This window comes from Theobroma umbraticum, unplaced genomic scaffold (genome assembly GCF_002168275.2).
Source record: "Theobroma umbraticum cultivar Fairchild unplaced genomic scaffold, ASM216827v3 scaffold_146.0, whole genome shotgun sequence".
Classification (NCBI taxonomy): Eukaryota; Viridiplantae; Streptophyta; class Magnoliopsida; order Malvales; family Malvaceae; genus Theobroma; species Theobroma umbraticum.
This window is the reverse complement of record NW_018397265.1, coordinates 3741891-3757381: the sequence shown is the minus strand read 5'-3', so window position 1 is coordinate 3757381 and position 15491 is coordinate 3741891. Positions and strand designations below refer to the sequence as shown.

Sequence of the window (15491 nt, the reverse complement as noted above, 5' to 3'; positions counted from 1 at the left end):
AGACATATATTTTAATTGAATCTAAAATTGTTCAAAATCATATAATAAAATTGGTCACTTTATTATGGTAAGATTGTAATGTTTAGATTACTTCCAACATAAGGATATGATTCACTTCAAAGGAATGATGAGTCTTAAATCATCAATATAGTTGACTTCGAGTAATGATGCTAATTTGAACTAGAATCACATGAGAATCAAGTTAAAATTTGACCTTTACTTGAACCTTAATCTCAAACCTATGCATCCACTTATGGTAGAACCATAATCTTGATGGATAATGATCTTGTGTTTTGTTTCCTTATAATCTTTGATATGCTATAGGCATGATCATCATATATCGTTGATCTAGACTCCGCATGATGAGATTATGATTAAGGTAAGTATTAGGGAACACATAGCCAAAAAGTGGAGTTCATAATATTAACATCACTTCTAGTGATTTTAGGAAGATTGGTGATTACTCTGGGTTCGGTGGATTGATAAAATAGCTACTCATCACATCTTGATCCTTAAGAGATTCGACCTAGAATATTGGAACGTCTATTGGATAAAATTTGAGAATAGAGGACGAAATTGACATAAAGGGTAAAATAGTAAATTCACTTTTATCATTGGATGGTTATGACGGTTCACAACATAAGGTTTGCAATAGGACAACCACTATTAAATATTATTATTGGACTATTTCTTGTAATTGTAGATAATATAAGAATGCAACCATGAATCTATAGTGGAATGATTCCATGATTAATAAACTTGACTTATATTAATGAGATTAAAAATAATTCTAAGTATATCAATGCTTGGAATATTTACATTTAAATAGATTCCCCATTTAGCTTCGTAGAAGTCAACTTATTTAAGATGGAATGCATGTGCTTTTTTAATTAATTAAATCAATGTTTAAAGATGGTAACTTTAGATGTTGTCTTAATTTAGACAAGATAGATTTGTTGTCTTAATTAAGATAAGAGTTGTCATAATTTAGGTAAGAGTATATGTGTTGTTTTGAGACAAGAGTTGTCTTAATTACATTATTTTTGATAAGTCAAAAATTATCTCAATAAATAAATATTTTTGAGAAGAGTTGTCTTAAAATGAGAAATATTTATTAAGATAATAATTATCTTAAGATAAAATAATATTGGAGGATTTTAATTATAATTAAAATATTTATTTTTTATTTATAATTGATCATAATTTCTTGATAAAATATAAGACTCTATGTTTGATTAGGATTCTTTTATTTTATTATTAATTCTTTTTAATTAAAGATGGATAATAATAAAATAGAATAATTATTCAATGAGGAATCTTATTTTGATATAGATAAATAATTATAATTAAATAAATAAATTATTTATTATTTAATTATAATTTAGATAATTATTGGAAGAGCATGATGCAACTACAACTCTTTATGGATGACCTAGATAAACTCTTAATAAGAATTTAATTTTAATTAACTTCTTTAAAAAATAAAAGAAAGTCTATTAAAGAGAAAAAGTGAAAGGTCCAATCATAATAGAAGAAGAAGAAAAGAAGCAGATTTACTTTCTTTTTTACAAAATCCCTAATAGTCAAATTTTCTCCTCCAAAAGTACCTCCATAGCCGAACCTCTCTCAAGTGTCTTCTTGCTTTCCAATTTTGGTCTTTTTCTAGACACCTAAAAAAAATAGCCATAGTTTCAAAGAAGAAAAAGAGAGAAATTTGATAGTTACCACCTTGATTAAGCATTCCATATCTTATCTATTCAAGGTTCAAGTTAAAGAAATTCTTGAAGAATAAGTGGTAAGTTGATTTGGTTCAGCAATCAAAGTTTTGGTGAAGTGGTAAATTTATTACCATTCACTAGGAGTCAAGAATCCAAATTCTCGCAAGCAAAAGGTATGATTTCTAATCTATTATGATTCTTGAATTTTAGATGTGATTAAATTGATTTACTAGATGCATGATGTGCAATTCGCTTGTGTATATAGATTGTTTGCTTTTGTGATTTGAAAAATTTTGAAATCTATAGTTTACACAAACACATGTATGCACAAAGATCTACATCCCAACAACGATATAGACCGTAAAGGTAAAGTTGTGTCAAGGGTTCACAGTGGGTATTAATGGGAGACAAATCACTCACTTACAGTTTATGAATGAGACAATGTTATTTTGTAGGGTGAAACTAGAGGACCTTATTAATATAAGATGTTTTCAAATGGCCTCAAGTCTCAAAATTTATTTTTTAAAAAAACCTATTTTGTATGAAGTTAGTGTTGATCAAGCTGTACTCAATTCTTGTGCAAAGCTTGTTTAATGTAGAGTTGGAGAATTCCGTACTACATATTTAGGATTTTTTAAAATTTTATCTTTATTATTTATTGGACAGCTTTCATAGCATTATTGGCATTCTAGTTAAATAAAAATAAAAGCTAAAACTCAAAACTGGTAGTAGAATTTAAAAGGAATATTTCTACCTCTGACCAAAAAGAGAATTCATGTTTTCTACAGAACAGCTAATAGGCGTCATATTTTCTATTTTATAGTTCAAACTTCTATTTTTTATTTTACTAATTGGCAAATAAATTATCTCTCTCATCTCAATTATACCCAATAACATAGAGCAATTTTGTTTTTCTATTTTTCAGTTTCGATCCATTTTTTAAATTTGCTTGCAATTTTCTATTTTGGTTTTAGTTTTAAGACTACCTACTTTCTAGTACGCACATGAAGAAACGTTAATACATATAGTTATGTAAAGTTTGAATCTCTAATATATGCCTTAAGAATTTTGTTATATGAATAGGCTGTCTTAGCAGCATTCATTATTCTATATATATAGAAATGTAAATTGTGATCTAAGTTACATAGAGACCTGTCAAAATGGGCATGGCTCATTGGGTTTGTCCTTTTTTTAGTGAAAATGGATGGCGGTATGAAAGTTCATACTCATATTAAAATCAAGTCTAGATGGGCTAATCCATATGATCAGTGTGCTATCCTGGGTTGCTGTAGACCAACCTTATGGGCCAAAATAAAAAAATAAATTAATAACTTTAGTTAATTTAATAATTTTATATATTTAACTATATAAAATTAATAATTTAATATTACTTATTTTATATATTTCAAAATCTTTAATCTTTGTTTGTCAAATTAATAATTTTAATTAAGATTAAAACTCATTATCTCTTTTTCTTTTATGATAATGAATTGCTATCCAAATAAGATTCAAATGTTTTGCTTAAAGATAAGGATTGAAGATTACATAAATGAATCTTGAAGTTTTTATTTATTTAATTATGTACTTATATTGATGAGATTGTAGTTTGTGTTAAGGTTGAAATTTTATTTATATTTGATGTAATTTATTGTAATTTATTTATTTGTAATATGTTTTTACTATTTAATTTATAGATTAAATCATGAAATAATTTTATTGATAAAGAGTTTGTTATGTAATATTGTGAAAATAAATTTATTCTTTTTTTAAAAAAAAGGTGGGCTGCCTAGCTTGTTCGGTTGACAAAAGGTTGGCTAGGTTAGGGTTTTGACAACCCTTATAAAAAATGGGCTGGTTCGGCTCAGTTTATATTTTCTCGACCCACAATATTTTGCATCGGGTCAACGGATATTGACATCTCTAATTACATCAACTAGGTTCCATTTAGTTGATAATTTTTTTTTATTTTTTGTTTTTTGTATAATTTTTATAAAGTAAAATAAAAAGGTGAAACTAATATTATGATTGATTTAAAATGGACAAATAATTAAAATGTAAGATCAATTATAACATAATTAATCATATAAAAATAGAATCATGGATTTTGTCAACTAAAACGATTACATGTTTTGCTTATAATTCTTCAAAAATTTGATTTGCTTTACGAAATGCACTTTTTTTATTTTTTATTTTTGCTTTGAAAAGCAAAAAGTAAGAAGCAAAAATACCAACAAAATGAAACTTTAATAAATTCCCTAACCCGAATATAAATCTAGGATTTGGAATGTAATTACAATGTTATATATATATATATATATATATATATATTTCATTTTAAGATGATTCAAAATTACTTTATCTTTCCTTTCATGAACATTTAAAGTTATTGCTTTTTCTATATTTCAAAATTATTTGCATATTTACTTTACACTTTTGGTATTAAAAATCATAGAACACCACTTTCACAAAAAGATTGTAAAATTAATATAATATACACTAGAATAAAAGAAATTCTTAATCTCAAACCAAATAAGGAGAAATAATTTGAAATGGAGGGAGTATGCCGATATGCTAGTTGTTTTTTTTGTACTTTTTATATTGACCCATCAAAATTATATAAAAGACTAAAGAATTAAGTAGAGTTGTTTCTGGTTCGAGTTTGGGATGAGCCTTTTGAGTTTCTTTCTTTTTTAAAGCCAAGTTTGAACTCAATCGAACCCTTTCATTTAATTATTATTGATTATTAAAATAATAAAATATTATTTTTATATTAATATTTCAATATTTAAAAATATATTTTAAAATTAAAAATTTTATAAAATCATAACATTATTAATAAAATAAGTTAATCGAGTCTGGACTAGCCATGCTTGGAACTATAAACTATGGCCAAACTAACCCGACTCATGGGCGATTTTACGCTGATAATCCTATCCTTGAACACTTTTAGAATTGAGTCAAATGAGTAAATTGCATATCTACTTATATGGTAAATTTGGTTCCAAGTTTCAATTTTATTTCTGTAAAAGTTTACTTGTACTATGATGTCCATACGTTATTTATGTTTATATTATCGTTATTTCTTATAATAAATAATAAAATGAAAATATTTACAAATCTTAATTAAAGTTTCAAGTAGCTGTTTTTTTTGTTATTAGTATTTGTTTCTGAAAAGGGTATTTAAAGGTGAAAGTAGGAGTAACAAATAAAAAGTAAAAACATACTCTCCTTCTTCAAATTGAATGTCCAGATTTTTTACATTTCATATTACTTTTTTATATTTTTTTAGTGCTTGATGTTAAAATCTATAATTTATTGGTGTTATAATTTTTTAAAAAAACTATAAAGACACCAAAGTAAAAACATTTTTAAAATCTTGGTATTAAGTTACAAATGGACATTCAATTTGGAATAGAGAAAATATATGATAAAAATGAGTAAAGGTTCCAATAAAAAATAAAAAATATATAATATGTTTTTTTTAACCAATAAGAAAGGAAACTCTAATAACGCCAAAGCCATACATACTCCAAAAGCATGAGATAAAGTGTTTATTTTGGAAAGTTTAGGCCTTAGGCGAGTGAAGTTAAAGGCGAGTTCCGTAATTGGAGAGCTGGGCTCGGGAATTGTTGCCTTTTTTCACTCGCCTTCTCCACTCGCTTCCTGTCTCTTCTTAATTAGCTCCGCGGCTTGGCGCGTTGAACCTTCCAATTTCCCTCTCTTCTTTTTGTGTTTTGTTTCTTTTTTTCCCATAATGTGACAGTGTCACTTGCACACATCACGCGTGTGGCCGTGTTCTACATGTCTGGCGCGTGCTCATTATCTTTTATTTTACTACCACCACGTCCTTCTACTAAACAAAAGCAGAAACAACCGACTCAATCATAAAATAGTTTGATTTAAAATATTCCTTCTTGAAATCTCAAAAAAATAAATATACAAATGAAAACAAAATTAAAAAGAAATCAAATTTATGTCCTGTCCAATACTTTAATGATTCTAATTTAAAATTATATATTTTAATTTTAAATTTTAATGTTAAAAATGAATACAATTTTTTTTAGATTGAAAGTGTGAATACGTGACACAATATCTATGTAATGAGTAAAAATATTTTATTACAGATTTTGTGTAGTAAAATTTGTAAAAAATTTCTTCTACAAAAATGAAAAAACATGAATTCAAATTTTTCTTTTTAAAAAAATCGCTTTCCATAAAGAAAAAAAATTAAGAAATTAGTAGGACAAGGTCATGTGTGCTACATCTTGGAGTAAAGAGAATTCTTATGGTATCATCCCTTCCATCCTTGTTTAAACGTAATTGAGCATTACCTCTTAGCTTAGATTTTCATTTCCTTTCGTACTTAGATTTTTATAGCAGCAATATTTGGAGGTTTCCACATTATAACAACTAAATGTTGTAATCTCTTGAGATCTTTTTACTATCAAATTCTAAGAAAAATTATTATTTAAGGAAATTAAACATTTATTATTATTTGTTAAAATAATTATATAATTGATCTAATTAAAGTTATAATAACATACTGTTAATTAGTTAAATCACAAAACACAATTTGAGTTCCTTAACAGTATTATATTATTAACTGCAACTAAATAATTTATACAATTATCTTAATATTATTTAGGATTCTACTACAATACCTTAATTCCGCTTTGCAATGTCAAACTCGTTGAGCTCGAGCTAAAACATTGTTTAATTGGGTAAATTGGTCAAAACAACAAGGCTTTTATTGTCAATAAAGAAATGAATTAAGAATAAAAGAATCGTAGAGGTCAAAGCATATATATATATATATATATATATTTGGCTACATGGGTCAAATTAATTTAAACATACCCAAGAAAACAGTTGAAATTTTTTGTTTTATATATAATTTTCAACTACAAAAATGAAAAAAAAGTCCTAAAACTTCCAACTTGAAAATCCTAATCCATCCATTACAAAATTTATACTCAAAATTTTCAAATTAAAATATTAAATTCGAACCATTAAATATCTTTTGGTGGTAATATGTTTTACTGCATTTGTCCCAAATTAAATCTACATATACACATATATACACACAATTGACTTGGCACAAAAAGTTTTGAAAAATTTGTTTTTAGCATATTTTATTTTTCAAATGTTCAATGACTTTTATGCGGAAAAAGCAAAAAAATTAAAAAAAATATATAAATGAAATAGAGAAAAAGTAGTAATCTTTAATGTTTAAAATAGACAAATTAAAAAAAAAAGAAAGAACATTTAGACCTGATAGGCCTCGACCACATTTCGAAGCAAGACAGAGTTCCGGTATAAGTCCCACAAAAATTGTGTAAGTATTTGTACCCTAAAGAACATTACTTTATACTACCTAGGAATAGAATAGATGTATAGAATCTAGCAGGACAGCTTATGCATTTACAAGTTCAGACATGTCTCACCAAACAATCTAAGGTGTGGTTCATGTGAAATCCATAGCTATGATGCAAGTTTTATTTACTCCACTTAAGCGAACATGCTCTTCGATATCAGCCCAAGAATTGTTCAACATCTCATCCGGTAAGAAAGCAAGTACAGAGTACATCTCTGACAAAGCGTACAAGAAGTGAAAGACGTACATATCACTTTGCAATAATTTCGCGATGTGTATGTGCGTGTGTATGTGTGTGTGTGTATGACCATGTGCGGCAAAGTTATAACTGAAATTCAATTTAACCTATTCAGACTGTAACAATCACAGATACAATAGTACAACAGAATTTACAAGAGACATAAGCACCAACCTGAATTTGTCCCATCTCTCAACTATATCCCCTGTAGATGGTGATGATAATATCCTAATCTATCTTATCTTACAGACACCAAAAGAGAAGATTACTCCTAATAATGACAATCTGGCAATGCATCATACTTTCCGTTCTTTACATCCAAGTCAGCTTCAAAACAATCTTCCCTCCTATCAACATTTAATTATATTCTTTCACCCTCACCTACAAAGAGATTCTTCTTCAACTCATAAATCATCAAATAAGAAAAGAAAAAAAAAATGAATGAAACATTGAGCACTACTGTCATTGTGAGAAAAAGTACCATCATGCATGTCTTGATGCATCATCATGCAACTGTGCAGCTCTCACGTTGGGGTCATCCTGTCAGGGGAAGACAAAACATGTAAGAAAGTCCTGAACATAAAACTAACTTGACTTCACCATGTTGTTATAGCAACATATTTGGAAAACTGACCCGGATGTAAAAACCAGGTGTTCGAAAGAAATCCATCTGTCCCTGTATAAATAAAACAGAATCAAGGCTATGTCATCATTTCAATGCAGTAATGCAAAGAATTACCAAAGTGTCAAGTGATACTATACCATCCCAGGCATGGTTTGCTGAGGGCCATAGTATCCATCATGGCTTGCTGCTATGGTGTTCAACTGTCCCTATGAATGCAAAAGCCCACATTGCAAAATTAGTTTCCTATACGGAGCTCTCTTATTCAATCATTATGATTACAAAATAAAAGACATACCAGCCCCTGAATTGTCTGTTGATTCCCATAATAATTATCACGTGGTGCCATTAAATTAAGCTGCACCTGCAAAAAGCATAAATCATGAAATCGCATATAACTGACATAAAAGATAAATGAAATCAATTGTAACAATTCTCACCATTCCTTGTACACTTGGTTGCGCACCAAAATAACCATCTAGGGCTACTGATCTTGAGCTTAATTTATCCTACGAAATAAAATTCCAGTATCATAGTCTGATCAACTTTATTACAAATCCATGAGAAAATTTCATCAATTTTAGAAGCTAAAATTATCTTATAGTTATTCTCTATTTTTATGCAGGCATTGTAATTCATTAAAACATCTTTCACAAGATTGCTAATTTATAAAACAGGACTAACCATTTGTTGCAAGCCATCTGTTACCGGAACAGTCATTACCTCCTGTTCAGAGTTTCCCTGCAAAAATAGCACACACACAAAATACAAAAACAAAAACAAAACAAAACTCCCATTAAGTACTGGATATAGAATCTGCAAAAATATATCCACATGCCAATAGCTATAATAGTTAACCTTTCTTTTTTTGGTTGGATTCTTTTTCTTGTTTGTCTTGCTCGTGCTTCTGCTTTGATTATCTTCTTCAATACAGATCATACCCTGGGTGGGAGATGTGACAGCTTCCGCAAGGCTCTTGTTAGAAGTGTTTGCACTCAAACAGTTCCCAAAAGCTTCTTCTAGGCTTCGGAACGCAATATAGTAGCTCTCTTGGGACAGTGAACCCTCCTCAATCAACTTCATTGCCCGTTGAAATAGATCATTGTATCGCTGCACCCTAGATTGCACCTGCTCAGATTCATCTCCCATGAAATGCCTGCTCTTTGCCTCTTTTGTCCATCGTTTCAAAATATATTGAGATGGGATTGTTGAGTGGCCATTTATTTGGAGAACAACCATAGCATGCCTGCAGAGATAGCCTTTGTATTCGTATAATCGGCATATACAAGAAACTTCAGACTTCATCTCATTCAATGTAACAACGAAATCCTGATTCTTCTCAAGATCTTGAACTCTGAAACTGCTGCTTGTTGCATCATGATTTTCTGGCTTGGGATGACAAGCAATTGCACCCACAACCTCAACTTGAAACTTCTTGAATACTGTGTGTGTGTACAACCCTGCAACACTCTTCTCAAAAGGTGATGGAGATTTTAGTGTAGGCACTTTGCTCCATGAATCAAAATTTGCTTTGGCTTCCTCTTCATACCTATCTTGTAAAATTGCTTCATACTGTTTCAAAAACTCTTGCACAGTGGTCTTCTTATGTACATACTTGTCAAAGAATGAGTTCACACTCTCAGATCTCTGAACCATAGACATCCCAGCCAACAAAACATCCATTATATAGGTTGGCACCCACTTTCTGCGGTCTTCATATAATGACTTCATCCATTCATCATCTTTGAGTCCAAATCTATCAAGAATTTTCCACCACCTTTTAGCAAACTCCTCTTCAGTCCATGACCTGTAGATGCATTTCTCAAATTTTGCCATAAAGTTCCCATGCTGTTTGATTACATGACCAAGATTCTCAGAAACCTTCCCGAGTACATGCCATAGAAAGAAGCAATGATAAGTATTTGGAAAGATTTCTGCAACAACAGATTTCACAATTCTGTCTTGGTCAGTGATGATGACTCTAGGAGATTGTCCACCCATTGCTTTCAGCCATGTCTGCATTAGCCAAGAAAATGTTGCTGCACTCTCATCTGATACCAATGCACATCCAAGTGGCATGAACTGGTAATGGTGGTTCACTCCAATAAACAGCGCAAGAGGCATTTTATATTTGTTTCTAACATAAGCAGTATCAAAAGACACAACATCACAGAAATAACTATAATCATGCCTACTCTTTGCATCAACCCAAAACAAACTTTTCAGGCGTTGATCTTCACCGAGGTCTATTGCATAAAAAAAGTTTGAATTTATGTTCTGCATGTGTGTAAAAAATTCGAGCAAAATCTTAACATCTCCAGCTTCCAATGCCAAATTTCGACCTTTATCAAATGGATTTTTGGGATCATTCTTCAGACCAACAACATTTTTATATTCAGCAAATTGTCTAGCCATTGCAGCATACATCCTTCTGGTTTGTTCACTGACAGCTTGAGCTGGCAAAAGTTCATGGTTATGTTCCTTCACAAAGCTATGTACAACCCATTTTCCATCCGGTCTTCTCTTCACGTGCATGCTTGCTTTACAATCTGTCTTTGAACATGATCGCCTACCAGTTGTACTATCTGGGTCTTGCTTGCTTTGTCTGGCACGTGGCCGATTAAAGGATTTGTCATACTCCCGCTTGGTTCCATATCTAGAACAGGCAAATTTTGCATCAATAAATTCTCTTGATGTTTTCGAACGGCGGCTATTTTGTATAGCAGTGTTGAATCCCATAGACCGAGCATATTCTTGATAAAAAGAATATGCTTCCCCATGTGATTCAAATTCCATACCAGAAAGTGGCTCAAGATTGGTATCCTCCTTGAAGGTCACCATATCCACAGCAGAAGAATTCATTTCCACACCATCTTCAGGGCGTACATCCTCTCCTACATGAGCAATATTTCCAGCCTCAACCACTCCATTATGCAATTTTTCATCACCATCCAATATATTATCAATTCCATTTGCTTCTTCATCTTCCTTACACTGCTCACCAGAAGGTAACCTAAGATCTATGTCCATGACTGAAAAGATATTTACTTGAACCAACTGTTACCTTGACTAAACCTGAAAAAAAGGTGAAAAATGAGACATCATGTCCATATAAAAAACAATCAGGACAAAGTTCAATCCAGGATCGATAACATTGATTATAACAAGAAACAAGTGAAGCCAAGTCATTCAAGTCCTCTACAACTGTTGACTAACGCTGAATATACATATATCTAAAGGAAACAAATCCCAGAGCTACGACATTTTCAGCAGTGACACATCATATAATGGACATTCCAAGGTTCCTAGCTCTAAGTAGCTACGTGAAGACCCTTTCTTCAATACCAACATTCTCGAATAACAGAAAGATTAGGATTTTACGAAATTTAAAACTCTTAAATTAGCTAATAAGCTTCAGCAGGCAAATGATTATAATATATCTTCAAAATTATTCTTTTATGAGCAAAATAATATCCATGGGACCAAATAATTTAAGGTTTCAATTCCATTTGATTCACATTTGCAAAAAAACAAAAAAAATCAACAAAATAAGAAACCTTGGGAGGTTTCAATCAGAATATAATATTAAGAAAAAGAAATAATATTGAGTGGATCGAATTCTAAAGAAAAAGAACAAAGGAAATTGACAATATCCCAAAAGGCAAAATTGGAAAGGAGAGAGTTGAGAAAGGGAGAGAGAAAGAGAGAGAAGAGGAACCTGAAGTGGAGGTGAAATAGCATGAGTGATGATTCTGCGAAAACCGAAGGCGAGTGGGGTTAAGGCGCGTAGAGAATTGGGGGGGATTTAGATTTTTAGGGTTTCCTTCATGCGGGGTTTGGGTTTCCACTCGCTTTCGCTCTCACTCGCCAATTTGGGGATCTCATCCCAGCTCTCACCGTCACTCGCCCTTTTATGAGCTGTGTGATTTTAGATTTATCCACTCTTCCTAATAAGGCCTACTTCGGCCATCTTTTCTGTATCTGCTTTTGGGGCCTGATTTCTTGGTCCAACTGCTTATGGGGCTTGAGGAAACGCAGATTTCTGCCCAAATGGCCGAATGAGTCCTCAATTTTTCACCTCTTTTCTGATAACGGTACCACAATTTTATCCTCTTTCAATTGAGCCCTTGTAAACAATTTTTTAATTTGGATTAATTCCACCCTTTCCCACACATTATGCATTAACCAATTATGGCTTGATTCATAAAATCGAAAATTGGCTTCACACTTTTTATTTTTTACTCTTCTTTTTTAGTAGTAAAACAATGAATGAAAAGAAAAAGGGAAAAACTAAAAAATGAATAAAAACTCAGAGACAAAAAATATTAACTACACAGAACCATAACAAATGAAAATTTTGGCTAACCTAGAGCTTATTGTGATTGTTATTTGGGATAAACTCAAAACAACCCTCTAGCTCTATTGAATTATATAGAATATATATACATATATATTTATGAACATTGAATTTTGAAGTAGTTAATAAATGTTTGTTTAATACATGGTGAAACGAATTTTGAAAACAAATAGATTTTAAAAACTCATTGTGATTTTTTTTTTTGAAGGTGTGGGCTTAAATAAATAATTGCTAGAGAACGTCTTTTTTCTGTTTTTTTTTTGTTCAATTTTGGATAGTCAAAACAATGTAGCTTTTTGTATGATATTTCATTTACTAAAATTATGTCATTTAATGATTGAAATTTGAGTTTTTCGTACTTATATTGACATTAAATTACAGTAAAATTATGTTTAGTGGACAATGATTTTTGGATTGCCGAGTATTAATAATCTTTACAATTGTTATAATAATTGTTATAATAAATTTGTCCCTTGAGATTTGAAATGATACTTAACTTCATGTTTTTTCCTTTAGAATTTTCTTGACATCATTATAAAATTACTTATCTTCTATACATTGTGAAGCTATTATAAAATATCACCTTGTTATATGCAAAATCCCAACTTTTCATTACAGGATAGATTCGTAAAACCGTAAGTGAGCATGTACACTTCTTGTTCTAAGCTCGTATCTTGAGATTTTACCTTCAAATAATCTTGTATTTTAAGTTACAAGTTGACTTTATAACTGGTAGGGAGAGACAAGTCAAATTGGATGTGTTTTCAAGTGGATTTTTACATTTTGGGACAAAAGCATCGATCCTTGAAAAAAGAAGTATCGATGCTTGCTACTTAGAAAGCTTTTAAAAAGGATTTTAAAAATGGGTATTGATATCTATATCAATATCTAAAGAACAAATATCAATGCTTTTGTTCTTTTATCAATACTTGAAACCCAAAACAAAAGTATCAATACTTTTACCCTAGGTATCGATACTTGTCGTCATTTTCATAAATAAAAAAAGGATAAAACACTATTTTCACCTAAACAAATTCTATTAGGGCTCTTTTCAAAACCCCCTTAGACTTATTTCATCTCCTGTTGTTACTTTTAGTAACTCTTAATCTTTCTTTTCTCTTTCTCTCTCTAGAAACTTTAACCTTGAAGATTTTGTTAGACATGTTAGCTCAATAATAATGAGAAAATATCCAAAAAAGGGGTGAATTGGATTTCAAAAAAATCTTTTCAACTGTTTAACTTTAATCTTGAAGACAATTTCTCAAATTTGTTTTAACTTTAAAACGAACCAAAAGAAATGAATAACCAAGTTGAAAACAAAAATTTCAAAACTCTTCAAAGTAAAGTATTCAAACATATCAAAGTGGATTAAAAGGGTGGGTTTAAGAATAAACAAGTTTAAAAAACAATCTCAAAACTTTTAAAAGCAAAGTAAAATGCACAAGTGTGAAAAATGAAGAGTAGAGAGCTGTAAACGAATTTAAAAAACTCCTTCAAAACAAAATATACAAGTTCAAGTGTAAGAAGAAGAAAGAAAAGACACAAAAGATTTATAAAGGTTCGGCCCTCTCCATAGGCACCAACATCCTCTCTCTTGGCTCACCAAGGAGTTTGCAATCCACCATGAAAAATTCTTTTTCAAGGCTTAAGTATTATCTTTACAACAATGCCTTTTCACAAAAGCAAGCATAATCCATACAATACCTTTTCATGGGAGCAAGCACAACCATGCCTTTTCAAGGATCAAGCATAACCTCAGCCTTTTCAAGGATTAAACAGAATCTATATGCCTTTTCAATGATTAGGCATAATCTCAGCATTTTCAAGGATTAGGCATAATCTCAGCATTTTCAAGGATTAGGCAAAACCTTTACAACAGTAACTTTTAAAAGGTCAAGCGTAACATTTTCTCTCTTACAATAATAAAGCACATATATCTTCAAATGGTTGATTTTACTGAGTAAGTACATGAAGGAAGAGTTTGAAGGAGCTAAAAGATGATTACAAAGATATGAGTGAAAGCATAAAGAATTTGAAGCTTAACAATAGCTCATAAGCATTTTGGAAGAATATGGATGGCTTGCTCTAGCTTCGTTTTTTCCTTTTATCCTCTTTTTCTCCATCTTGCATGATTCTTGTCTTTCTTTCTACTCTCCTTTACCTATTGATAACTCTATGATATAGTGTTATTTTGGCTTAATTTTGATAATAAATTAGTGTAGTTCTTATAGTAATGTATAGAAATTACTAGATTTTATTTAATTATTTTAAATTAGCTATTCTAGGTGAGTCAATATAATCTTAGTTAATTTTATACTTAATTTGGTGTTAATGTGGTTAAGATAGATTGTTATTGATTTATTTGTGCTTTTGTAGGTGTTTGATGAAAGAAGAATTTGTTAATCTAATCTTAGTTAATTTTATGCTTAATTTGGTGTTAATGTGGTTAAGCTAGGTTGTTATTGATTTATTTGTGCTTTTATAGGTGTTTGATGAAAGAAGAATTTGTCAATCTAAGCTTAGTTAATTTTATGCTTAATTTGGTGTTAATGTGGTTAAGATAGGTTGTTATTGATTTATTTGTGCTTTTGTAGGTGTTTGATGAAAGAAGAATTTTAGTAAAAGAAAGAGAGCAATTTTAAGGTGCATACTTACACTGCATATGTTTCGGTATTTTAGCCATAACTCTCTCTACAAAGCTTTCAATGAAACGATTCTTGGACCATTGGAAAGAAAAGAGAAAAAACTACAATTTTATGTTTACCACATTACCCATTTTGGAATGGAAGGTCATCATAAATCTTGTCAAATTTGATACACTATAGCAATCCTAGAGCAATTACGATTTTTGTTAATTAATTGGGCAAGGCTTCAGCCCACATAATCGAATGAGGAAATCTTAGTTGAAATTGACTTCTTTCTTCACCCAACTTGACCTAACTTCAAAGCTTATAAAAGCAACCTTTCGGAAGACATTTAAAGGAAGAGAGAACGAAATACTTGATTAACAACTGAGAGTCAAGCCACAAAGTCATTGAAGCTAAGAAGAATTTGTAGGCTTCAAGGAGATTTGGAGATTAAGAATACAACTTTTGAGTTTTTCTATCTTTTATTTTATTTTCTTATTTTCTTGGTTTTGTTTTAATGTTTAAATTTTATTCAATGATGATGTGTAACTTGAT

General features: G+C 30.4%; 2 protein-coding genes across 4 annotated transcripts in view; one reads left to right on the top strand and one right to left on the bottom strand.

Moving 5' to 3' along the window:
- Window positions 1-7414: 7414 nt before the first annotated feature.
- FHY3 (far-red elongated hypocotyls 3) lies at window positions 7415-11857 on the bottom strand. Of its 3 annotated transcripts, none has more exons than XM_089784586.1 (9): window positions 11671-11857; window positions 8811-11027; window positions 8637-8693; window positions 8393-8461; window positions 8251-8316; window positions 8093-8161; window positions 7965-8006; window positions 7812-7870; window positions 7415-7724 (listed from the first exon to the last, which is right to left on the bottom strand). In XM_089784586.1, the coding sequence occupies exons 2-8, from the start codon at window positions 10980-10982 to the stop codon at window positions 7814-7816; spliced, it is 2532 nt and encodes an 843-aa protein (XP_089640712.1). In that variant the 5' UTR covers window positions 10983-11027; window positions 11671-11857; the 3' UTR covers window positions 7415-7724; window positions 7812-7813. The 3 variants fall into 3 exon arrangements, with proteins under 3 accessions (XP_089640712.1, XP_021292225.1, XP_021292226.1); XM_021436550.1 differs by having other exon boundaries at window positions 7415-7711; XM_021436551.1 differs by having other exon boundaries at window positions 7415-7711; window positions 8251-8310.
- A 2395-nt stretch (window positions 11858-14252) lies between these two features.
- LOC149526795 (uncharacterized) overlaps window positions 14253-15491 on the top strand; it is a 3176-nt gene continuing 1937 nt past the window's right edge. The window contains exon 1 of the mRNA XM_089784609.1: window positions 14253-14269. Coding sequence (XP_089640735.1) covers window positions 14253-14269 — 17 coding nt within the window. The remainder of the gene's footprint in view (window positions 14270-15491) is intronic.